The following is a 26994-nucleotide window of genomic DNA, read 5'->3' on the forward strand; positions in this document are numbered from 1 at the left end:
ATATACATACAAAGCATTATTAGAGCCACTCCCACTTATTATTCAAAGTCGAAAAGGAACACCCTTCATAAACGAAACGAATGCTAAATAGAATTCGCAAGCACTATTATTTGCCTATAAAATAGCATATGACAGGCAATAAATATAGCAGCTGTATGTTTAAGGCAGGTGTTAAGGCCAATAAAAAATATCCACACATGCTTACTAGTTTTAGCCAACTGGGCTAGCATTAGCATATCGGCGCAGAATATCAGAAATGTGTTCGAAAGGCAGAAACGATTTTGCGTTTTCGATCAAATCAGCAAGCAGCTTATACTTGTAAACGATATTTTATGCCCAATAGGAATAGCCCAAATGAAATTCAATACGAGAAAAGAGATATATGTTTAGGAGATGACTAAAATGTATTGATTGCCCGAAAGAGGTTTGTGGCATCTATTTAAATTGTAATTAAGTTTGGTTATCGCGAAGCTATTAACTTATTTTGATGAACTATAAAAACGAAATTGGCTTGGCGAGCGAACTTGAACCGCTTTTGACGCCAGGCAGCCACCAGTCTAAACAAAAGGTTAAAGCCAAACGCCAAAAACTATTATATTAGTCAGACAGAGCCCATTTGAATTGCAAATCGGCTGGCGTCGAAATGCAGTCAACACAAAGCATAAAGAAACTTGAAAACTTAATGCCGTCAAAGGGCTGATTCAGTCAAATGACTTTTCACCACTGCACGCGACTAATTTGTTGCAATCATTTTCATGCCACTGATTAGCATATTCTGTAACGAACTGTTTATGAACCAATAACTAACAAAATTGTCGACACGAATGGAAAAGCAAAGGGAAATGAAGCTGCTGGCGAGCGGAAATTCCACAACAAAATATTATTTATGTTTTAATAAATGGCGAACGCAACCATATTTGGTCAGCTCTTAACATATGCAAAATAGAATGAGCAAAGCAAACCACAATCCAGCAGTTAGTCACTCCCTGTCCGACTCACAGTTGTTATAAATTGTTATGGTAATGATCTTTGAGCGTCCACTTGTGGGCGTTTTTTAATTGAATTTGTGATGCCAGCGATGGCAAGCGAAACAATGTCGAAATCCAATAAAACATATAACGTAAATATATACAAAATACAAATGCGTTTGGCATTGTCTCTTTTTCTTACACACTGTAGCCAAAGGGTATCAACAGTTATATCAGACTGTTCCCAATGACAAGACAAATCGATGTACATATTCAAACAAGTCTATGAACTTTATATTATTTGTCTAACTCTGTTCATCTTTCCCAAGTCTTAGGAGTAGAATCTTCTCGTTCAGCTTATTGGAAAGTTTTATTCCCAACAACAAAGATTGTCATTAACATGAAGTGTCTCAATCTTTGGAATGAAAACGAACAGAATATTAAGCAACTAAGCTAAACTAACCTTACGCTACCTAACCTGACTCGAGAAGATATTACCTTACCGTACATACATTGAAGAAGTCGTTCCAAATATCAATATAGACTTTATTATACTATTTGTTTAACTACGCGTATGTCCACCTATTTAATGGTCCCGAACTTAAAGATATAATCTTCTCGCTCATATTGTAAAAGAACAACAACAAGGCTTGTTTTTTACTTTAACGTTTTTTTTTTGTTTGTTCGTCCGTCTGTTTTTATGATTTCTCAGGAACTATACCGAATTTATCGACAAATATTGTATACAGATTCTCCGCCTAACAGCGTACACTTTTACCGATCCTATTTATAAAGGAGCTTCATTTATGAAAACATTTTTTTTGTAAGCTTAACATAGTTTTTATATTTTTTAGATTTGCATGAAGACAGAGTTCATTTCGAAATGTCTCCTATAAATTCACTTATTTTGTAAAAATCGAAAACGTATTTCATGGTTACCTATTTTTAATATTCTTGCTTAAATGCTTCGTCTGTTTTAATGATTTCTCAGGAACTATACCGAATTTATCGACAAATATTGTATACAGATTCTCCGCCTAACAGCGTACACTTTTACCGATCCTATTTATAAAGGAGCTTCATTTATGAAAACATTTTTTTTGTAAGCTTAACATAGTTTTTATATTTTTTAGATTTGCATGAAGACAGAGTTAATTTCGAAATGTCTCCTATAAATTCACTTATTTTGTAAAAATCGAAAACGTATTTCATGGTTACCTATTTTTAATATTCTTGCTTAAATTCTTCGAGCATTCAAAATTGTGTGTTTTACACTTTTTGCAATGTATTTTACACCCAAATCAAAATACATACGGGCATCATGAAGACAAATTGTAAAACAATAATAATTTGTGAAGAAGATTTTAAATAGATTCTAATATTTCGTATGAAGAACGAGAAAGGGAGATGGCCATTTCAGTAAGATGTGTGAATGGTGTAAATCGGAATGCGACATATGTAATTATTTTCATTTTTTTTACCGGTTCAACAAAAAAGCTACAAGAGTTAAGACACAATTGCCATATTAGGCGTATGCATATTCCCTTCAAATATAATGCTAGAGTGATGTTTTAAATGCAGCGTATCTGCCTTTCGCATATAACCGCCTTTATAGCCTTTACATATTTGGCTCGCCAGCAAACAAGAATATTTTGTTTATGGTGTTGGCGCTGAACAAATTGCGGCTGCTGTTTAATGATATTTTGTTTTATTCTTCGCTCATTTGTTATAATGATTCTTATTTATTTTATACTTTTGTTGCAAACTACTGGCTGAATTAAATTTGGAAAACAATAACGTTCCTTATTTAACATTGATTTCAGGCTGATTTCAGTTTGTTTCGTAGAAAGTGGGATAATTAATAAATTATGACTTGTTTGGGTTGATTTTTATGGCGCCAACGCCAACGCCACACTAGATCGCTCGAAGATAAGACTAAGATTTCTAGATTAATGTTAACTGCCATCCAGGGTGCGGTTAATTAATATGTATCGATGGCATTTGAATATCAACGACATTCACAAAAACAACAAGAACCACCAGCAACAATTATTATGATTTATCAATTGTGTCAACGCTGCGAAGTGGTTTTTATGGCGCATTAAAATATTCATAAATTGGTCAATTCAAGCGGCTAGAATTACAGCAACAGGTAGCTCATAAGAGACTTAAGGCCAACTAAGTACAGTAAACGCACAATAATATGTGCTTAAATTATATATTATTTGTTATTCCAAGGGCTTATTAAAGCTATCACATTGAAGGCGAAACGTAAAAGCTTTTATTTTAAAAGGAATATAAAACTACATTTATGTTTAATATATTTAATTTGATATTTGTTTCGTTTTTAAGTACTAAACTATTTTGACAAACAATAAATGCTTTTCTTTAATTAATTACCATTACCATTAATAGCCAAACAAGATTTGACTATTAAGAGGCACAAAAGTTCTCTTAAAATGGTATTGACAGATCCATTAGAAAAGCCAAAAGCATTAGCAATAATTTGCTTTACGTATTGTTCATCAGTTTATGGTTGGGGCATGCCTTTAATGCTTTATGAAAATTTAATGCCATTCATAAACTTTTTTTTCACTTAGCCTGTTTATCGAAAGCCTAAGCTAACATTCTCAACGTTTCGGGTACAGAAATGCCATTCTTTACACAAAATTTAACTTAACTTCTTTGAAAAATTCAGACGTTGTAAAACTCTAAAAAATCTCTTGTTTCAAATAACTCAACCAAACAACTTAAAAAATAAATTGATTTATCCCTATCGAAAGAGTTGGGCTTGGAGAATACAATCTTCGAATAACATATTCATTTACAAAGGTATTATAAACACCGTCTCTCGATCAACTTATCTGATTGAGTCCGATTGTACACATAAATTGTATCATACATGTTCCTTTTCTTAACTTCTGGTGTATTTAGAAAATGTGAACCTTCGTGTGGTAGGAATATATGGTAGTTTTACCATGGACCACAATTTAAATCACTTTTGTTCTCAAAAAGAAGTAAATAATTTACTTTAGTTTAGAATATAAAATCCTGATAAAAGAAACACTTTACATATACAGGTTTTGAACACAAATTTGTAAATTGTCAATTAGTTTATATTAATGAAGCAGTTATCAATACATTGTTTTTAACTTTTAATCAAAGTAATAAAAAGTTTAACTCTATTTGCACAACTTGTACGAATATTAGTCTGTCGATTTAAATTAAACTAGAAGAATTAACTATTTAAGTCCTATATTCTTTTCTTGAACCATTATCAAACCAGTTGGTATTTCATTTTATTCTAAAACAATAAGAAATACTCGTACAACTCAAAAGTATACGAGTATGAGAAACTATCGCTTCGTTTCCTCAGCTTTACGCTCTTGATCTACTTTTACGATTATTATAACAATTTTTAAGGAAGCACTGTCTTTACATTCGTAAATTCTCAGTAGATGAAATGTAACGGTTCCACATTTAAATTGAAAATTGTAGTTAATGAAAGGTATTTCAAGAAATTACAAGAATTTGATTTGGTTTTTCTAACAATAAAAGTATCATCAAAGAAAATCAGTCTCTAGACTGTTTCTGACTATAAAAAATGTATTTATTAATTACTTAAAATAAAATTTAAATTTTAATGAATAATAAGTTGAGTACAGCATTGAAACACTCAAATAGTGAAACAGGAAATACAATTTTTGTGCTCGCCTGCCAACGTCTCTCTTCCACAATCAAATTTCTAATCGAGTGTCTAGTCTGTGTCTGTCTTTGAAAATATTATTTCAATTTCAAACAAATTCGCATTTCACTTTCGTCAACGAAGCAGTCGGACACAGCTTGTGTCTTATTTCGATTTCTATGCACGTTCATGCCCCGTCTAACCCACTTAACACACAGACACACACACACACTCACTCACTCACTTACCTCTTGGTCAAGGACGCTTCCGCTTGTTTGTGCTTCGCTGCGTGCCACTCCAAGTCACCGCTTGCCACTAGTTGCCTTCAAGAGCTAGTCAGCTGCTAGTCGTACAAAAACAGACAAACTCCACACACACAACTCCTGTGGCGGCCACTTAGCGCTGTCAACGCAATGTAATTTAGAACAGAAACAACTCAAGTTATTTTTATGGGTATTTCCACACTTTACTATTTCTTGCTTGTAGCGCTCGACAAAGATCACTGCACTTGAAAGAGATCAAACAAATATAACACAAATCACATCAAAGGTCGTTGTCGCTGCCGTTACATTACAGAAATCAATAATAAAACGGATGCTTTAAAATCTTTTAAATAGACTGAGGAACCCTTTTCCGACGCCGCGACACGCAACTAAGATCGCCCGATTTTATTAGCAGCTTAAGACACGAAGCCGAAAATTAGAACGAAGCCAAGCACGCGACGATCCTACAACGATGGCAACTGCTCCACGACTGAGCAGCCTACGAGCTGCCGCCTGAAGCGTGCGAACGTTCGTCTGTTGTTGTTGTTGTTGTTGTTGTTGGTGCCTAGATCGAGCCAGAAAAGCAGGCGTTCGTGCCAATAAAAATTAAAACACTTCTATGCTATTAACAACAAGAACGCCAAGACATCCCATCCACCTTGACAACGAAATGGCCGCGAAGGCTTCAGCTACAGCTGCGACAATATTACGCATACGATACGGGCACCCTAAATAGCAGGCACAAATCTTTTCCAGACATGACATAAACTTGTGCTCATCATTATTATTATTATTGTTTTTATTAAGACAACGATTTATTACGCGGCAGCAACAACAAACGAAAGAACGACACTAAAAGCTGCCATCGATCAGGAAATACGATGTAAAACACTTCAAATACGACACGCGCATTTTTATCGAGACATCGACGAAGCTGGAGAGTGTCGATCAAACGATCTACCTGCGCAACGTACCGTGTTGTTCGACGTGCAAACGCACACTAAACGCGAAGGGTATCGGCAACAGCGGCAACACCAACAGCAACATCAAAGCAGCAGCAGTTGGCGTCGCGGCCGCAGCACCAACAACAAGTTGCAGTTGGCGTCGCAGTTGACGCCTGATTGCAGTTTGTTTTGTTCTCAGCCGATGTTGTTGTTGCTTTCGGAGCTGCTGCTTGGGCGCTGCCGATGCTGCGACTTCAAAGTTGTTGCTGTTGGGAGAAACGCCAGCCAGCGGCAGAGCATTTTGTCTTCGTTTGTGTTTCTTTTGACGCGTGAGTAAGCTAAGACGCCCACGTGCAAATTTGCGTAAGAGCAGCAGAGAGTTGCCAGACTGCTTAGCCAGTTGTTGTTGTTTAGCTGTTGTTTGTGGGGCCAATACAAGTATCTAATAGGGAGAATTTCAGAGAATTTTAGATGAATATGCATGCATTTAAACTTTAAGTCACATGAATCAAATTTTAATCATAAGCAGCTTTTACAAAATTGCGTAATATTTTAATTTACGCAAAACTGTCTTAGATCGTATCAATTAGGAGATATCTCCTAACTATCTTTAAAATTTATCAGCTTTAGACGCGGGATCTTATGCAACAATTTATATACCATATAGACAGGTAAGGTGTTGGAACTATGTTGCACTATTTTTTCGCTTTCTCTGTCCAACAACTTTCGTACACTTTAACAGCACTTCATAAAATACTGCTATTCCTTAACGCGTTGGGTAAAAGTGCTATGAAGCTTCTCTTGCTAGTGCGAAATAATTACTTAAGTAGCTGGGATATGTTTTCACTTTTTCAAATTTCTCTGCATACTTTCAGGTTTCTCCGTAACCGCAATCGATCTACCTTTACAATATAAGTGTATTTTAATATTTACAATTAAAAACTAAAACAATGCCGTTGAAATGTTAATAATCGTGCTAAATTGAAAAGTTGCAAGACAGTAACTGTTAACATTCAGTGTACAAATCAAAATAATTCTTCCGTCTATAATATGATAACTGGTTTTTGAAATTATTATATTTTCAAGTTTTATCGGAGCACCAAGAATTATTGAGCTTAGGGATGTGTAGCGTGGAAAACAACAACTCGTCGGTTATTCTTCGGTTAGTTGAATTTAAATGCGCTGATTTATTTATTATAGTGTAATTTTTATAACTTTTTCTACGTATAATATTAAAATGTATTTTTAAAAGCTTATAGCTTTGTAACCAGAACACATAGGAACCAAATCCCATTCCGATTTGACCGCAAATGTTTCAATTGTGAAATCCAATCCCAATCCAAAACAAAGTTGCAAAAACGAAAAGTCACATAGCCCTAAACCCCTTTTGTGTCATGTGCTGAATTCACTAAATCTTCAAATACCTCGAAACTGAAAAACAAAAACACATTAAATACCACACCATGATTATGGCGTTCATAAAACTGCCACAACCATAAACATAAAATATAGAAACCAACCAAAAAAATCGAGTCAGAAATGATGGGCACACAATATATGCCACCTATTAATGGCTACTTATGGACTACAACTTGCAACTTGGCTGCCAAAGATGCATGACAAGCATGACAGTAGCACCGAGTCGAGCACTTGAGGGCCTTGCTACGACCTGTTCATCATTATGTCGCCGAGATGTCACCTTGCCTGGCCGGGCATTATATATCACACACACACACACACAGATATGGGGGCCAGATCCACACCCAGGCCGGCATCACACATCAACGCTGCATATTTTGCGTTCGCTGCATATTTTTCGGACAACTTTGTTGTTGTTATTGTTGCTGTTGTTGCATATGCCGTGTTGGGTTTGTGGCACGGAGAGACGATTCCGCGACGACCACTTGCTGAAAATTTCATTATGTGCGTGATTTATAAATAAGCGGCCACGGCTGTGCTTGTTCCCAGCAGCCGGCACTGCCCACGCAATCGGTTGAATGGATGACGATGTTGCACTGTGGAATGAAATGCTGAAATACTACAGAAAACTTGTGGCATTATGTGGCTAACTTATGTTATCGCAAGTGTAAAATCATATATTTGGCCAATTGGTTATATAAAGAACACATTACACTCCAGAGCTCAGATAACAAAATAACTTAATATTTTCAATTATTTTTCACTCAATCTTACTTCAATAAAGTAAATGACCCAGTTTATCATCTTTAGCCCTTATGACAATCATACAGTACGATGGTCTAACACACTTTACCAGCTATTGTAAAATAGTAGTAAAATTGAAGTAATTCAAAACCTTTAGCTACAAAAAATACAATATCATTTTTACCTTAAAACACCAGATAGTTGGGAAAGACAGATAGTTAAAGAGTTCGCAGATTGCAGATTCAGATTCGTCACAATTTGGAGAGATGTTTGTAGATGTACCTTTAAATTGAGCAATCTATTGAAGATTTTACTATTCTTTGCCAAAAATAAGTAAAGATATTAAGTTAATATTAAGTTAATAAGTAGTGACATCACGGTATTATTATATTTTGCTCGTTAAACAATTGTTAACAATAATTTAACCTTACCTCCTGCGCAAGTCTGATTTATTTTATTTTTTCATGATATGATATGGTGATATGGTGATGAGCAAGCCACTTAGCATTAAACTGAGTACAACAAGAAGTTTATTGCCTCTTTGTGATGCGCGATTCGGAGTTAAACTTTGGTTTTAGGCACCGATTTGGAACCGTTTTGTGAAAACAATCAAAAGGAGTAGGACTTTTAGATCCATCTTGGAGAGCAGGGCTGTCGCATTTTCTAGTTTGATGGGGAGCGAATACATCATATTGGCCATTCGGCCTGAAATTTCGACTACCCATAACCTGTTTACAGCCCATAGTGCGATGGTGGTGCGCTACATGTTTGTGTTCGGACGCATCGCAATCTTAGGCTGTTGAGGTTGTTGTGGCGAGTCGCATCGTTGTTGGAGCTCATTTCGTATTAATCATAAAATTGTATTATTAACATGTTTACTTTTCGGTCTTCAAGTCTCGATTACATGCATTCCACTGTTTAATTTGCTTACCTGTGTATGTGCCTGTGTTTGTGTGTGTGTCCGTGGATTTGTTTTAAGTGCCACACGTTCGACGTGACTTTGTTGAGCAGTGTAATGAAGGAAAGTGAGGCACTTTCTAACACTAAATGGCAACGAAGTTGTCTCTTAAAGCCTTTGATTGTTAATTGGGGTATTGGCAGTTGGGTGCAGCAGCAGAAATAGGATGTGTGGGTGCCTGTCCCAACAGCAGTTGCGTTCTGAAAGTTGTAAAATTTTGCGGTGACAGTGAGTGGCTGCTGACTGGCGAGCAAGTTTACGAGTATAGTTAGCAATGGAGAGTGTAATTACGGATTTTGACAAAACTAGGTTGTTAAAGTCATTTTAATAACCTTATTAAAAACGAAATTAGCATCTGTATAATCAAGCGAAAACTAATGATTTGGAAAAGGTTGAAAGTCAAGTTATTTCTCAATATATCTTTATCAATATCCTTAAAATCTAAATTAGTCTCAGATGTTAATGGAATCTAATTAAATATATGGGAGTATTTGTTTAACTTAAATGAAGAACAATATTGCTTCAAAAATCAAGCCTTGTCTTTTTGTGCGTTTCTTACTGAAAACGATTTTCAAATAACCCCCAAGTGGGGTAAAATAAACATAAAATGGTAGCATTTTATAAGCAAGGCAAAAACTTCTTCAGCTCTGATTATTTTGGGCAAAAAGTGAAAATAAGAACTGACTGAAAAGCTGAAATTTGCTTTAGTTGGGGGTTAATCATTAAGACAATAGATCGCAGTCAGAAAAGGCAAACTGCTGTCAAGACCCTCAAATCTACAACAACGAAAAATCAATTCCAGAATCGTGAAGAACTATTGATGGTTGATCTAAACAGCAAATTAGGGCCTGCTGTTTCACAATTGCACATAAATGCAGACAAAAGCTATTGGTATCTAGAGAGATTATAAGATATGGCTAGTTCCTAGATTTTAGCTAGATGTGGGATTGAATATTGAATTGAACTATGAAAGATGTAGAAGAAAGCTAGAAAATGAAATCTGAAAATTTGGTTATTTTATAGTTCTATTAAATTAAAATATATATTTTTCTTGCCTCGAACTCAAACATCAAGAAATAAATTTAGGCTCGGTTGTTATGTTTAAGGATCATCTACAGCCAGATTATTTTCCCACGTTCCTTTACCAAGAGACAACTCTAATTTCTCTTCTTGATTCGAAACTCGAGCTCTGAATCTTTGAATCTTTGTCGCTCTAATCACGGATTTTGTTAGTCCAGTTGGAGGTCGGGGCTACTAACACTGGCTAGACCATTGGCTCAAAACAACAGTATTTCTCAATAAACACGTAATACTGAGCATTAATAGAAAACACAATAAGCAAAAAACAGATTTTTAAATTAAGAGTAATTTCTGAATATTTTAAAGGTATTGACGAGCTAGAAATGTTATTGTGTTTGATGAAACTGGCTCGAATTGACTTTCCAAATTAACGAAAAATGCCAAAACTTCACAATAATCATTAACCTTAAGCGTATAACTCTAGGCCTCATGTTCATAACCTTTTAATTATAACCCTAGGTTTCATAGGCCAACAGAAATGCTGTTGAATATTTCTGGCAAGTGCGCGTTGCCAAACATTTTCTTTAAATAAACAAATAGACTATTGTGTGCTATTGTTAGTTTATTGAAAGAACCCAATAAACAAACATGATTTAAGGTCATAATATCAAAGGCTTTGCTGATACAGGCCCTAGAGCGGCACAAAGGGAACGGGTTTTATTTATTTATTTAACTCTAATAAATATTTAAAAGCTCGCACACACACGACCCATAATTAACGTCACCGAAGCCCATAAAGCGAATGATTAACGCCGTCTTAACAAAAGAGCCTAGGAATAAATAAAGCACGAGTGGGGCCCGGTAGGGGCCATGCATTAATTACACACATATTATATTCTTGTCGTTTGCTATTTTCTATATAATTTTTTCTACATTTTATTTTTGTTTTATGAATAAATTAATTTAAATTAAGCAATAAGGCAACTAACTAGAGTATCTAGAAGTATGCGCTTCTACGTCTTACTCGTAAGCGTATATTTTACGATACACATACAAGCAAATTAAAAGCCTTTTATCGAGAGCCGCTGCCCGATAGTCGAACTAAACAGTAGCCGAGCTTAATTGAGCTGTTGTTGTTGTTGTAGTTGTAGTTGTTGCTGATGCTGTTGTCGTTATTCGTCTTGGGGCCGCCAAACTGTCGCCCAACACATTCGCTTTATGATTTATCCGAATTGGCCGGATCGACGGGGTCATCACAACTGAAAGTACATCTTTTATAGAGGGTTAAGTGTGTTGGTTGGTTGATTGGTTTTATAAAATGATATATGGCTTTTTAAGTGATCTGGCTACTATCTACTTAGCAAGAGGAAGATTTAAGCATTTAAGTCGAAATTCAATTTAGATAAGCAAGTGTTTAACTTAATCGGTTTTCCCCCACTTGCTGGTTGATTTTTTTTTTGCTTTCTAACTTGGCTTGCAGATTGTTCATAAAAGGAAATTTCTGTTTGTTCCTGAAATCAGTTAATTTAGACACGAATCTTATTATTCTTGGCAATTACAAACTCAAGGCTACACTATATATGCTTTACAATTTGTTTTGTTGAACTAATAAAGTCCGTTTTGTACAGCATTTCTCTACAAACTTATGGCTGGCAATACGATATTTCCAATCTCTGAACAGGCAGCTACTTGTCTTATAGAAATATTGATGCCTACTTTAGAAACTATTAAGTCTTTTCACACTTGGACCGCACTTTGACAAATTTAATAATGCCCTCTAGCTTTCAATTTAAATACATTTTGTTCAAAGTATTTAGCATTATGTAAATACTATCGAAATTTTATTGTTAATGTATTGTTATGTGAAGTCTACTGAATGCAGTTAAAAGATGATGGAAAGGTTAGAAATAGCCAACTGATTCTTTGCTGTTTCTCAAGCTGCTGCCTTACTTGCAAATATTTTCACACAAATTATTTAAAATAATCTAAAGTATTCATAATTTCTTAGTATTTCACCCTTTTTGTTTATTTTAAAACCAAATTTGGTAATCATTTTCATCATTGGTGCATTCTGTTCATTTTTAATGCTTCCACCTGAACTATCTCGACACTATACAGCACAAATTTTTATTTGAATGTTTATGGAAGTACTTGTGAAATCCTTTTGAGTTGCTCTTAAAAGTTTCTCGCAGTATTTAAGAAAATAAACACCAATCTATTGAACCTACTTTTCTCAACCTGCATTCTTGGCCATGGCTTGAGAAATACAAAGTAGATGCTCATTAATACCGACTACTTTTTAATGCATTCGAGATTGCGAAAGAAGTTATGCCTGCTATAATCCCAACTCCAACTTCATTTTAAAAGTTTATCTCCGTCCATAACTCGAGAACGGATAGAAAAAAGTCAAAGGGAGCTGTTCAATTCACACCCGGTTGTTAGGTAACCACAAAATCACTTTCCCATATCCCCACAATTAGCCACACCAAGGTGCTACCTAAACGCAAAATCTGCCCATTTGGACCGCAACATAAAAACCTCAAATTTATGCTGACAAGTGTGCGAAAAGCGAAATGAAAAGTGAAGTTGATGCTTGCGTCATAAAGTGAGAAGCGGCTCTGTGGCAACATTACTTGAGGCAGATGATGGTAGTTTTCGGTGTCTTGGGCGGCTGTTCCTGTGTCGCATTCGAGCCCTGTTCCTGTCCAGTTAGAGTCTGGCCCTTTATGGTGACAATGCTGTCGTCATTAATGACGCCAGACTCGCTGCCCGCCGCAGTCGTGACGACCGGGCCAACCACTGGGCTATCGCCAGCGCCATTTGTCTTTAGGCGCACCACATGGGCCAGCTTTGTGGATGCCGCCACAGCAGCGGCTACCACATTACTGTGTCCATTGGTCAGTGTGGTTTTCTGCAGCAGCTGATTCGAAGAGTCTAAACGATGGGAGAGCGAAGTATGCCGATTGTTGACGGACTGCAAAAGAAAAGGGGAAATTTCGTGATTAATAAAAATATATTAAATTGCCATCACAAAGCCCTCAAAAAATTATGCCCTTGCATTCAAAAATAAAAAAGTAATCTTCTGATTTCAAATCAGATAAAAATTCACGCCTACTTCCTAGTTATTATAAATTACTGAGTGTTGACTGAATAGCGCGAATCGTGAAAATGTGACGTTGTGGATGGACAAATCTGGTATCCTTCGAAGAACTGCCTTGCTTGTGCTACACATTCAGTCGAACCCGTACTTGCTTAGCCTGGAAAATTTTATTGTTTCGTAAAAAAAGTGCGTGAGTTGCATCCATGCACCGGTTAAATAACTTGTCTCTCGGCTCTGTAGCCTTCCCCGTGCTTAATGTATAACGAGCATAACTTTCCAAGGAACCGCTTTGGAATGGAGACGGGCAATTGAAGAGCCTGTCCATACTAGACCTGAGAATCAATGATATGCTGGAAATTGGCGTGAAATTGACGTTTTGGGTTGTAAGTCGGTAAAGACAATGGAGCAGATTCCTTGGATGAATCCCATAGCAGAGCAGTATCTCCTGAGCATAAGCAAAAATTAAATTATCTCCAATCATCACAAGCAGGAGCCTCCCAAGGCTGACATGAGCCAGAACAAGGGCAAGGCTCAGGCTTAATCCAATCACATATGTTTGTCGTTGTGGCTTGGCAGAAGCCAAATTCTTTGGCAAATTTGTGCTAATAAATGCGAAATTAAATTTGGAATATAGAATTTTATGCCATAGACTTAAAACAGATGTCCGCGATATATAAAGTTGTTCACCTTTATTAATTTTGTTCCACGATTTTGCATAGAAAATATTTATTTATTTAAAATACTATTAAATATTATGCTGTTCTTGTTGATAATGAAGAAAATAATTTAAATTTAACCTTCTATTTAAAAACTGTTGATAAGATATATAATTTCCACTGAACAAAAATAATGCATATTAAAATCATTGAACCCAAATGAGAGATTGCCTCAAAATTGTTATAAGGTCGCATGATTTTTAGAGTTTTTTTTACTTTTCAAAATCAGTGAGGGTCTTTAAGCAATGTACCGCTTGAAATAGTATTCGGGATTAGACAATGTTTACATTTTTAGAAATTAGTTCCTAATATATGAAGAACATTTTTTACAGAAACTCATATATTTTATTCTTATAAATGACAACGCTTGTAAGTAAACTTCATTAAAGAAAGGCTCTACACATCATTTTTATAGTTAAAAATTTTATAACGATAAAAGGACGTGCTAAGGTAACAGCCAGAATAAAGCATTTCCACGTTTTCTTCATATTCTTGATCATAATGAGATGACAGTTTTTTTTTTGGGTGCAGGGTATATAATTGTCGGACTTGCTCGACTATAACATTCTCTGTTGTTAATAATTAACTTACCATATTATTGTTGTTAAGCCGTCCCCGAATGTTGTACAAGCCGTAGACCAATGGATTCATACACGAGTTGGTCGAGGCGAAGATGAACAGAGATTTGCGAACCAGCGAGTTCACCTGCGAAACGGTTGACTTATCCAGCGAATACCACATGGCAATGATATAGTATGGCGTCCAGCAGATGATGAACACTATCACAATTGTGATAGTCATCTTGAGAGTCCGCTTCTTTGCCCGACTTAGGACGTCGTCGTTAGAGCGACGAAAGCGCTCGGCCACCACATCTTTCATTACGCGCTGACTCTTCCGATAGATCTCCACGTAAATGGCACCGTAGCAGTATATGAAGGCGATCAGGGGAAAGGCGTACATCAGACACATGGTCGATATCTGATAGATCAGCTCCTGAGCTTCGCTCGCAAACGAATGAAAGGTGACACATTGAAAGTAGCCTTTGACGTGCGGATGCTCCTCCAGATGAAAGAGAATGGCCTGCAAGTGGGCAGTAATTGGCAACTTGGCAACTGTTGGTCTAAATACTTCAGTATGCTTTTACATACTCGTACATACCTGCGGTATGCTACAGATCACCGAGCCGAGCCACGCACAGGCCAGCATGATGCGTCCGCGATTGTACGATCGTTTCAGTGGCTTCAAGATCGCATAATATCTATGGAAAAAATGTACAGTGTTAGCCGCCTATATGCGCATATAAAGTTTAAGTGGAAGTTCTCAAGATTATAAAATAGTTTTAGAAATTAAAATAAAGTTGTAAATAAGGAGTTTTGTATTTAAATGAGAATCACAATTTAAAATACAAGTAATTTAAGGCAAACTTGGAAGGCCCATGGCAGAAGCAAATAGACGAAGAAGAACTTCATGCTGCAGCTTGTTGGTTTTCTTAGAATTAACCTATTTGGTTGAACAAAAGTAGATAATTATATACTATTTATGTGTGCAAAGTTTGGTTAATGTAGCTTTTGAATTGTGGGCAGTATTGGCGAAATTCTGATGCGGGGGAAAATACAAAAAAATAAAGTATACTCGTGTAGCTTAGAAGCATCTATGTTTGGTTAATGTGCGCTCAACCGTTCCCGAAATCCAGGCATTCATACAGACGGACAGACGGACGGACATGTCTAGATCGCATCCTCTCATCATGCTGATTAAGAACATATACAGTTTACGGAGTCGAAAATACTTTTGTACAAACCTAAAATACTCTTTATACCTTTTAGCTACAGGGTATAAAAAGTGGAAAAAATAGGGAAGTCCAAGCTTAAAAAGCCGAAGATTATGACTAACAGAGTCAAATAGTTTATTGAAGTGAGCGTAGATAACATCAGTTTGATGGAAAGCTAAACAGCTAAGTAGATTTAAAGAATAAAGGTGCCTTTCACATTTTCGAAATCGCAAAACTTTGCGGCTCACATTTCAAACAAATACGATGCTGAGGCAGTTCAGCCTGTACCAGAGCGCATTTGGTGCAAAAAAATAAATAAATAAATATTAAAATAAAACTAAGTGATAATAAAATAAGGTATATGTCAGCGTTGCAGCCGTAACGTCGATTGACACTTCGCATCGCCTTATCTGGCTATCAATTTAGTCCATTAGCGACAGTCGCTGGCAAAGTCGCTGACTGGATCGAGAAGGGGAGGGGGAAGGGGAAGGGGACAAGTCGGACTCACCTGTCTAACGATATGCAGACCATGACGAAGCTCGACAAGTAGAGGCCGAAGACGCGAAAGAACAGCATCAGCCGGCACATAAGGTCTGTGGAGCGCCACTGCACCGTCCAGGCCCACGCGATCTCCAGCGGCATCAGCAGGAACGTGACCATTAGATCGGCAATGGCCAGATGCATTAGCATTATGTCTATACGCAAGGGACCGCGCAGTCTTCGCTTCGTCAGCATATAGAGAACTGTGCTGTTGCCAATTGATGAGATCACAAAGAGTATGCTGCAAAGGTTACATCGATTAATACAAAGAAAGAGGCAGTGGAGTATGTACATTATATGGATCTTCAGATAAGACAACAAACGACAAGCAACAAAGCCCAACAAAGTCCCAGCATGCGTGGGTGCTCTGCACATCTCATGTGGGTCATGTGCTTGGACATGCCCATAAAGCTGATGCTGGTGGGTTGGCTTGGTGATCGGAAGAACTGTATAAACATACTCGTATTAGTTTTCCAAGCGAAGGCAAATCAATATTGGGGCATAGCTTTTGTCATTCAAAGTGAGCATGGAACTAATTAGTCGGTTGATGGGGTGAATTTGTTTAGATTACTGCTCTAAGACTGTCAATTTGTAACAACAAGTTGCTCTAAGCAGAAATAAAAATAACGTACAGTTTAAAGATCGAAGTTTGAAGAAATCTTTGATTGTGAAATCTTAGAAAATGATTCATATTTAAAAAAGATGGAAGTAAGCTTAAAACAACATTAAACCAATTTTTTTAAATCCTTCAATTATGGGAATATCATTACCAAACAGATACTCGTCTTTGATTAAAGTATTCTTGAGATAAAACATGTTCCAAACCTTCTATCGAAGTGGAATTATTATTAAATACATTATTAAAATTGTCTTTCCGTCAACTCATTTATAAACGATTCAGATCGAGAAATTCAAAGTCTATATTATTTACAGGAATACCACTTATATATGTAAATATTTCATAAAAAAACACAAACTTTTTTTTATTTGAATGTGGGTGTAATCTATTCTTTTACAATTGAACTAACATGGGGAAAATGGACAGCTGAGGACAAGTTATGTCTCCTAATATAATACATGGATAATAGTCATCCATTTATTTGAAATATTTATTTTGTATATGGATGGTCGTCTCTAAAAACTTTGTCCTCAAATGCGAAATATTGTTCCAAATGTGATTCTGGAGGACACGTGACAGTCACCGAAAAACAGTGAACAATTACAGGAGTTGTGCACAAATTACTAATAAGTACTTGGGGAGTATGGGAAAAAAAAAAGACAAACTTGATCTGCCTAAGGCTGCCTCAGGAATAATGAATACAAAGTTTTGGTGTTGTACTTCCTGGGATCCTTTCGGTCATACAGTCGAACATATTATCACACTTCAGTTACACTGAATGGATATACTTCGTATATATATACACATTCAAAATAACCTAATATTTTCTTATGGGTTAAGGGCATTACCCTTAATGTAAGATTGAGAAAGATTTTTATTCTGAAATGAAATAGCTAAGGCATGTTTTATGTACAGATATACGTAGTGAGAGCCAGACAAACAGGGATCAAAGATCAAACGATAATATTTGTTTGCCCAAATTGATATTCGGTAATTTAACAAAATCAAAATACTTAGAAACGACTATCGTTTTCATAAAATGTATCTTGGTTGAATTGAAAGATATTTTAAAACTTTGTTTTTAGTATATTCGGTAAGATTGAAGAATCTATTTGAAAATCTAGTTCATCTCGTCAATGGAGCTAATCTATCTATTAAGTACGCTTATTTTAATTATTTATTTTATTTTAATTTTAATTAACAAGAAATTGCTTTTTAATATCGGTTTTTTAACAAAACAGCAGGTTTTTTAATATTATAGTAATTAAGGAGAAAATTGCAAAAACTATCTTTAAATACAACGGATCTTATAGGTTATCTTTAAATTGTATTCTTGTCATATTCTTTCTTATGTTCTTTATTAAGTTTGGTTTATTTCTTTAGTAGAAAATAGTAGTGTTTCGAACAATGGGACAACCAGACTATTGAGAAATTGAGGTATTTAAACACTTTGTTGTATTGTATGACTTCAATGACTAATCCAGAAATAGATTATAAAAACGTGGTGCTTGATTGAAATCGAGCTTCTAATCTAATATTTAAAATAATTATAAATTTCTCATACTTTCCAAAGAATGTCGGATAAGTCAATAATGTTTAAAGTTTTGATAATCAAAAAACCATAAGAAATTCACATTTGTGTAAAGTTCATTTGTGGGGATAAAAATAATTTGTCCTTGTTTTTAGTGATCGTCCAATTCGATTAAGCCTTGTAAACTAGTGCTAACAAATTGATCATTAATGAAGGTTACCTAAATACGAATTTGATTAAATAGCTTGACAACAAACCACAACATTATTCAGAGCTAATCAGTTTTAAAAATCTTTGAAAAGTTCAACCCTGCGCTGAACCAAAGCGTTCAAATTCCAAGTGAAAATTATTAAATACGCGACAGACAATAAAGGAATGATTTATACTTATTTTTAACATCTACAGATACACCTACACATACCCACTGAAAGGCTTAGAAAAAACACATGCAGGGCTTATCAGTGTTAAGGTTAGAGTATCTGTGTGGGTGTTATATGACTGGGAGTAGGAAGAGTTACTTTTTATTTGGATTCCGCTCACCTGTACACTGTGATGGACAAGCGATGGCCGTCGTTGAAGGTCATATCCTTTGATAGATGCATGGTACCATTTGTTTCGTTCACATTCGACCAATCATGTAGCACGCGATGATCCAAAACGTTCTCGTTCACCTCTGCTTGTGCCATTTTGTATTTAAACTGTGGACTATGGGTTCGTTGCCGCGTTTAATAATAATATTATTATTGTTGTGTTTTATTTTTCGTGTGTTTTGTTTTGTTTTTTGTTTACACCCGCGATCAGATGCGAATCGGAAATATGCCTTATAGATTCTTTTCTCTTTTGTTTGTTTTGATTCTTATTTTATTAGTTTTATTAGTTGTTAAATGGGGAATAGCCAATTTTATTTAGACCTTGCATGCACATCTACTCTTTCCTGTTAATTCCAATCTATAAATAATCGCGTTTAATCGTGTGTGTGTTCAACATCCGCTTATTGCTTGGAGTATGTTTTAGATTTACTTTGCTTTCCTATTGGAGAGGCTGAGGCTCGGAGCAAACATAAATAGAACAAACAGTCTTGTGGAATAAATTAGTTGTTAAATTAAACAGTTTTTAAATTTTCCAGTTCGAAAATTTGAAGACTTCCAGTACTTGGTATAAAGTATTTCTAATTCTACTGAGTAATTGTCCGTGCAATATCAGGACAATAAATATAAATAAAATAAAATAAACTTCAACAAATTATTACCGTTCGACAGTCTATTTGTATGAACCCCATTATTTCGACAAATATATTAGAATAGTCCACTAAGGACAAAAAGATCTACGTGTGATGGAATTGCAAAATAAAATAAACTGCATTATTATAAAAACTTGTTACACTTAAATAAATTATTTGAACGGAAAAGACAAACGCAAACAAGGTCCATTATTATAAAAACTTGTTAATAATAATGAATTGTACAAATAAAACAAAATAGTCTTACAGGCCGCATTACCTCGAAATATATTAGAGCTAGAGTGAAAAAACTTGGTTAGAAGACTCTACTCTGATAATTGAATCCTCAGTTGTTGGACTTGCAATTTACAAAAACTTGTTAAACTCAAATGAAATATTTCAACTGAACAGACAAACTTAAAGAAACTCCAAACTCGGTATCAGCGTAATTATCTCGAAAGTTAAAGTTCAAATTAAAATTAAAATTAGAGTCACAAAACTTGTTAGGAAGACTCCTCTAAGTAAAAGAAGTTTTAGAAATTAATTAAACAGCTTTTAGCGGGGGAATAAATTTTGGAAAACACACAAACATGCCCGTTAGTTTAAAAGAAGGTTAGTGCTTTCTCACTTTAAAAAAACAATGCACATAAATACCATGTTGGATCAGTCAGTTATACATATTTTTGACTGTTAACTGCGTAGAATACTTCAAAAGACCTCTTTAAAGGTTTGGGAACAGTTTTGGCTGCGAATGTCATCTAATTGGAATGGTTTTTTTATCCCTTTTTTTTGTAGCACAAATGTATACTATTTTGTTTATTGTTTATAAACTCCTTTTCACACGTTTTATTTTGCTTTCCAAAACTGTTAGAATGTTACAAATACATTGACTGTGAAAACAAATATAATATAAAACTACGCACATGGCTTACAATTACTTCCATGTCTGCCTTCCTTTGACTTGCATAGACAAAACAAAACAAAAACAAAACGAAGCTCTTTTTAATCATCGTTGAGCAATTATTTTGCAGAACATTATGGTCCACATTTAATTTTTTTAAGCATTCATACTCATAAAAAATCATGAATTTATTCTCAGCCCAACAAATGTTTGAAATAGAACAATTTTTACAAAACTAAAAGCTGTGAATATTTTACTTAAGAGACGCGTGTTCAATATAATTAATTAAAGGGCTAACCTCTATTATCGGCCCATTAAAGTCAACATATAACCCTGGTTAAAAATGTATATAGATTGTTTACTGCTAATTCCTTTCCATTTGTTGGTTTAATTTATCTACCAACTCAAATATCAGCTCCCTAATATGCCGTTTTTCTTTAGAAAATATAAGTACATACTAACTACTACATACTACAACTAACGACAATACAGCAAAAGGGGTTATACATAAATCTACCGCCGATATTGACAACAAGCCTGAACGAAAGGGCCATTAAAAAAATATGAAAAACTCCTGCATATTAAAATGCAATGCACTCAAACAATGCACTCAAATCTTCTTAAATATTTTACACTCCTAAATCAATCAGAAAACAAGTCTTTATGGATCCCTTACTCCTTTTATATCTTCAATGTCCCAGAATAATAAAGTAATTTTTATCTGTATTTATTTATCCCAGAATTTAGCAATCTTACTCATAAAGCTTACCATTTAAGCTCTTCTAAGACTCACACACACATATTTTCAAACATGGTCTTATATTAATAGGTACACTTTAACAAATATGTTCTTAATTAAATGTAATTCTAAAGTTTCCTATAGTTTACTAAGGGTTTACTCGGAGTTACTATTTCTCCGTTAAATATTTAGTTAGCATTTAATTTGCAATTACTACATACTATATTTAGCTGTGGTAAATAAATGACTAAATAAAATATAAAATGAATTCTACAATTCCTAAGAAAAGAAAGAAGACCTCCCTAGTAGCCCCTGGGGGCTAGAAACACCCATGTTACCTTAGTAGTTTAACCTTTAAGCTAGCAATATATAATAATGAAAATCATTTTGCTATTACTTTTTCCGGGTTAAGGTATCGATTAGGGCTTGAATTAAGCAAATTAAAACAATTATAATTGTATATAATTGTTTGTTATTGTACGAGATTTGAAACAATATTACAATTGAGATTTATCCAAACCACTATAACGTTACTATATAACTGTGTGCAACAGGGGAAGGGGAGGGAAACCTGTGAAATCCTCGTAACAGTACTGACTGACACTATTACTGGACTGCTCTGGCACCTGATAATCCAGAGTATATTTGTTTTTAATTTCCGACACACGCATGTATATAAATAATACTTATATATAACCAAACAGATAGATATAGTATAAAGAATCATGATTGTTATATATACGTATATTTGAAAAATATTATTATATATATTAATAATACTGCGCATAAAAATGAATGCGGAAAAAAATGAAATCAACAAAAGCCAAAAAATGGATCCTATAAAAGTTTTTAATTCTCAGACAACTGTCTGAAGTTTTAAAAATCACATTTTTATTTTATAGAAAATATAGCTGATTTTTAGAAATATTTATTTAATTTTCAGAAATTTTATTAAAAGTAGGGCTGCTGCCTTTAGTTGTCTTTTCAGAGCGATACTGTACGCTTTACGCGATTTACTACGTTGAATAATTATTTAGTCACTATTTGTCTCTATTCTATTGGGCGGAAGTGTAGCATTTGGAAGTTTTGAAAGCCGAAGGCGTAACGGCTTGCGTGGGGTCAGTGAAAGAATTTATACTTTCGGCCAATGCTTTGACTGCCATTGATAAATATTTATTGAAAATATAAAACTATGCACATTTAACGTAAATAAAGAACAACGCAAATAAACTGAAAAGCCGCCAAAACGTGTTTATATACATATATTTATACTATATTATATATATTGATGACGCGGATTTGTTATAATGTAGAGCAGGAAAGTTAGTTGTCTGATATGGATTCGTTTTCGGATTCTCATTACACTAGATGCGAAGCGATTATTTCACCCAACTGTTTTGCACTTGCATGACATTTATTTATATTGCCGAACTATTTGTTTATACAACAACTAGTTATGTATTTTATTTACTGCAGCCACTGAGAGAACACGACAAATGCACAAATGTTGTTATTTCTTTGCTTCTGGGCTGAGCTAAACATTTCTATTACTCGATTCGATTCGACTCGACTCAATTAAATTCAATTAATTATACTTGGGGGGTGTGTTGCAAGTTGTTGTTGTTGTTGCCCTTGCTGTTGGGGTCTTGTTTTTCTGCTGCTGCTGTCGTTGTCTTTGTGATAAGTTCAAGAACATTTTTAATATTTGTTTTGATTTCAAAATGTATATGCGTGTGTGCGTGTGTGTGTGTTTTTACTGCATTTCGTATAGGGCTTTGACCTTGAACTAATTACTGAAATATATTCCAGGCGATAACAAAAATTCCACTTATGTTGCTGCGTCGTCTCCTAATCTGCTAATCAATTGCGCTCGATGCTCACAAACCCACTCAATTACTCGCACAGTGCCACAACTATCTACACCTATAACCCACTCCCCGCCCCTCCCCTCCCCTCCCCTCCCCTCCCCTCCTCTCACCCTCCACTCACCATTACTTAACACACGCGCAGTGCTTGGCAGCCAGCCACACACACAAAAAGTAAACACAACAACAATATTTGCTTTAAACACTCCCTCTGCCCATATGAGTCCTTGGAATCGAGCTATTTAATTTGTGTTTTGTTTTAATTATTTGACGTTTGTTGCCCTTTGAACTCGGTGCTGTTCTTTTTTTCGCAGACAAAAAAGAAAAATAAATATTGCATTTTATACAAACAATAGAAACGTTGGCCAAAATTTCACTGGGTCTAAATAAAGTGAAGAAAAAATGGCATAAAAACTGCGGACTATTTGTTCAAATTTACAAATGTTCATCTTAGCTACGATAAAAAGCGATTTGAAGAGTTGAGTCAAAATATAAAAATGACATTAATAAATACAAAATAAACCAGATATGTAGTATGGATGAATCCCTCATTTCTTAATATAAAACCCACAAAATCTCGCAAATTAAAACGTTAAATAGTTTAATGCGTTTAATACAAAGTACATCTCAACGCAAACAGGACTTAAGCAGAACTTAATCTCAATACGAACGTCCGGCATCTCCTTTAGAATTAGTCGAATATGAAAAAACTTGTCGCAAATTTGTTGATCGATTATATTCGGGCCAAATAATATCAAGCGACCGCTTCAAAAAGCGATCATAAATACAGAAGTAACCGTTTGGACAGGTGGAATGAATTCCGAAGAATAAATCCTCTCAAATCGTAAAAACAAATCAACATTGTTTTTATTTTTTACTTCTCCAATTGACTTTTTTGCCTCACCTGGTAGGCAATTTGAAGCTTGGTTTCAGAGTCATATTGCAAACATCATGTTTCAATTTTTTTTGTTTTTTTTTTTTGACTTAATGATATCCTTCGAATTCCTAATACTGAGCAACTTGTTGCTTATCAGTCAAGTTTTGCGGAACAAAGCAAGAACACACCACTCGCACAACCAATTATTTGGTTTTTTAGATGATTAATAGTACAGCTAGCGCTCGCTTAAAAGGGGGGTTGAGGATCCTAGCAGACCTTTAAGCGAAATTGTGTTAAACGAGACAAAAGTAAGTTAAAGTAAAACGATTTTTTTTAAATATTATTTATTGCGGTGAACGAGGTGTTCAGTGTATTAAAATTTAATATTCATATAGTCAGTTTTGTAACGCAAGCACAAACACAGTGTTACTATGTGTGCGACAGCTTTGCTTCAAGATACCAATCTCAAGAAAACTAATTTGTCAGATATTGAAATCTGTCTTTTCTGAAAAATAGTGTTACATCATATATATGTTTGATATAAAATCAAAACGTTGGGCTCAACACCTGGCTAAACTTAATACAGCATTTAATTCTACCTAATGATAATAATAATAATATGTCTCACAAATGGCATTCTGACAATTAGAAAGTGTCAATGCCATTTTGCAGAGATTTATCGAACCTGGGAGGCGGTTGTCTCGGCTTTGTTTTGTAATAAACAGCGATGAATAATAATTAAAAATCCATAAAGTTACCCCAGAACTAAAAATGTGTATTGCAAGTTATAGAGTACATATGCCACTTCCCGGCGAGCATGCCATGTTTTTGATAGACGCTAGACATAGAGTCGGTCTGAACATGGCTTAACTGCATGCCACACACATGGCTTGATATTAGAAAAGTGGGGGGGTGCCACATATTTACTAGTACGTATATTATTAATTAAAATTTCACAGAAATAAACTAGCTTGCATAAAAATAAATCTTATAACTTCCATAATCTATTCAAATGCTCCCGAAATAGAATAGAATTATCACTTTATACGTACAGGCAACTTATAAATTTGTATTATTATAGAAAAGGTGTGAGTGTGTGTTTTATATTTCGATGCCTACCGCCCTCAATCTTTATAAGTATTTTTGCTTACAACAACAGATTCCTTTAGTAGGTATACATGTACATATATATGTACATATATAAAAATTCGAGTATAAGACTTGAATAAGCGAATGATCTCAGCTTTATACTCATAATCTTAATCTTATCAGCGAACACATAAATATCTGGCATGTTCTCGACGTGTTTCAATAACTCTCTCAATTTTTGAATTGTTGCAGGAAGTTCACTATTTTGTGATGCCAAGTTAAAAGTTGCAACTATATACATAGTTGCATAATGGTGTTAATTTTTCAAAAGTAGTTGTGTTTTTTGTTTTACTCATATATGCATGTATGTATATGTATTTATTATTTTCCTACATCTTTGCGCAGCTTTAAAATCGTGGTCTGGTGATTACGATTTTTTAGCTGCTTTCATAGGTTTTTCATTCGCCAACAAAATGTTCGATTTGTGTGCGTTTTTTGTCGTTGTTTATATTTTCTAAATACACACGCACGTGCCTTCTATGGCTGTTTATTTGATTGCAAATATTTGTATAATTCAAGCATTTACACACACTTTTTCGGCTGAGCACAACTTCAACGCGTTCACTTTACAACACTGGCAGCGAATCCACCCACACACCACATACATATTATTATATTATCAACAAACAATCGAGTCAAGCACGACGGAACGTTGTTCTTTCAATTTACCGTTACGTGCTATGTGCGCGTGCTGCGTACAGGAACTGACTGACTGACCGCCTATCCCGCCCGCAGTACGAGGTGGCGCGCTGCTAGTATGGTCGTTGATTCTGATTCTGTTTCTGTTTCAGATGCTGCCGTGAAATCGAGATCTCGGCAACAACTGATAATCTTTTTAAAAATGCGACGCAGCGCAGCATCGCTGACTTTATAGTTAGAAGAAGCCCTCTCTGATAACAAATCACGCTCGCTTACAACACTAACTAACTAACTAACTAACTGACTGGCTGACCGACTGACTGATTGATTGGATGTCGGCTGACGGTTGGGCGTTCAATTGAGCCCCAAAAAGCTATTCCCGTACGCCCGCATACTCATTTTCTTCACATGCTTTCAAAGCGTGTGTGTGTCACTGTATATACTTGTAAAACATATGTGCGAGTATGTGTGCGTGTGTATGTGGAACTCAAAGTTCAGCGTCAGTCGGCTGTCGGCTGTCTATGTCTGACTCCTGCATAGCCCGAATCTTTTACCGTTATCAGCAGCTCAGCAGCGTCGGCGTAGTGAAATTATTTCGTACGACAAGAGCGTGTCTCACACAAAATAGAAAAAAACACAAGCACACACACACACTCACAAAGTGAAGAAATAACAGACGAAAATAAACAAACAAAAAAATGAAAAATTTTCGTTATCTATCGTCTGATGGGCGGCACGGGGCACGTTTTGACAGCAGTCGGCACAGCAGCTTCTGCCGCCTTTTTTTGATTTTATTCAAATTTATGTACTTGTACTATGTGTGGCTTTTCGTTGCGCCTAATGCGCAGTTTATCCTTTTTATACTTTAGTGCGGCTTCCGGCAACGGTTGCTGCCCGTTCGACTGACCGTTTGCGTGTGCGGCCTCTGGCGCCACCAGCTTTTCAAGGTTGACAAAATGCTGGATTGACTTTGTGTGTGTGTGGGGGCGGTTGCGGTTCGCAAGTCACAATTTGCAGACAATTCATTATATTTTAACGAGCACAAAATGGCGCGTTATATCCTGAACAAAAGGATTTGGATTTCGATTTCAAGTTCATGACTTGTTTACATTTATGTATTGTGCGCGCTCTTTTGTATGCTATGAATATGTTTGCGTGTGTGTGTGTGTGTGTGTGTGTGCATATGAATGTCTCCCAACCGTGCATGTGTGCGTGTGCGAGTCCGTTATCAAGATGCACCTGTGCGCTGATAGGGGCGGCATTTTGTTCGATTTTAATGAACGTGCAAGCTGATACTCAACGAGCATGACATTGTCTGCTAAAAGGT

General features: G+C 35.5%; 2 protein-coding genes across 5 annotated transcripts in view; both read right to left on the bottom strand.

Annotated features, from left to right (window-relative positions):
• LOC115628996 (cartilage oligomeric matrix protein) overlaps positions 1-5341 on the bottom strand; it is a 42388-nt gene extending 37047 nt beyond the window's left edge. The window contains exon 1 of one of the 2 annotated variants that reach the window (XM_030525280.1): positions 4902-5341. The gene's annotated coding sequence lies outside the window, so the exon portion shown is untranslated. The remainder of the gene's footprint in view (positions 1-4901) is intronic. The other variant, XM_030525281.1, reaches the window with a different exon arrangement.
• A 5535-nt stretch (positions 5342-10876) lies between these two features.
• On the bottom strand, positions 10877-25761 carry LOC115628995 (gonadotropin-releasing hormone receptor). Of its 3 annotated transcripts, none has more exons than XM_030525276.1 (7): positions 25559-25725; positions 18819-18983; positions 16097-16369; positions 14976-15075; positions 14409-14897; positions 12635-12975; positions 10877-11260 (listed from the first exon to the last, which is right to left on the bottom strand). In XM_030525276.1, the coding sequence occupies exons 1-7, from the start codon at positions 25633-25635 to the stop codon at positions 11218-11220; spliced, it is 1488 nt and encodes a 495-aa protein (XP_030381136.1). In that variant the 5' UTR covers positions 25636-25725; the 3' UTR covers positions 10877-11217. The 3 variants fall into 3 exon arrangements, with proteins under 3 accessions (XP_030381136.1, XP_030381139.1, XP_030381138.1); XM_030525279.1 differs by having other exon boundaries at positions 10911-11272; positions 25698-25761; XM_030525278.1 differs by having other exon boundaries at positions 10911-11272; positions 25561-25720.
• Between the last annotated feature and the right edge of the window lie 1233 nt (positions 25762-26994).

The sequence above is a fragment of the Scaptodrosophila lebanonensis genome, unplaced genomic scaffold, assembly GCF_003285725.1.
Source record: "Scaptodrosophila lebanonensis strain 11010-0011.00,11010-0021.00 unplaced genomic scaffold, SlebRS2 tig00000131-arrow-arrow-pilon, whole genome shotgun sequence".
NCBI lineage: Eukaryota > Metazoa > Arthropoda > Insecta > Diptera > Drosophilidae > Scaptodrosophila > Scaptodrosophila lebanonensis.

Excerpts from the sequence above, each read along its gene's own strand:
- LOC115628995 (XM_030525276.1), bottom strand. The coding sequence starts at position 25,635 with ATGTATGTGGTGTGTGGGTGGATTCGCTGCCAGTGTTGTAAAGTGAAC. Across the intron at positions 18,984-25,558 it reads TTGTGCTCAGCCGAAAAAGT|TCCACAGTTTAAATACAAAA; the intron begins GTGTGTAAATGC and ends ACGAACCCATAG. Across the intron at positions 15,076-16,096 it reads GTCTGCATATCGTTAGACAG|ATATTATGCGATCTTGAAGC; the intron begins GTGAGTCCGACT and ends TTTTTTCCATAG.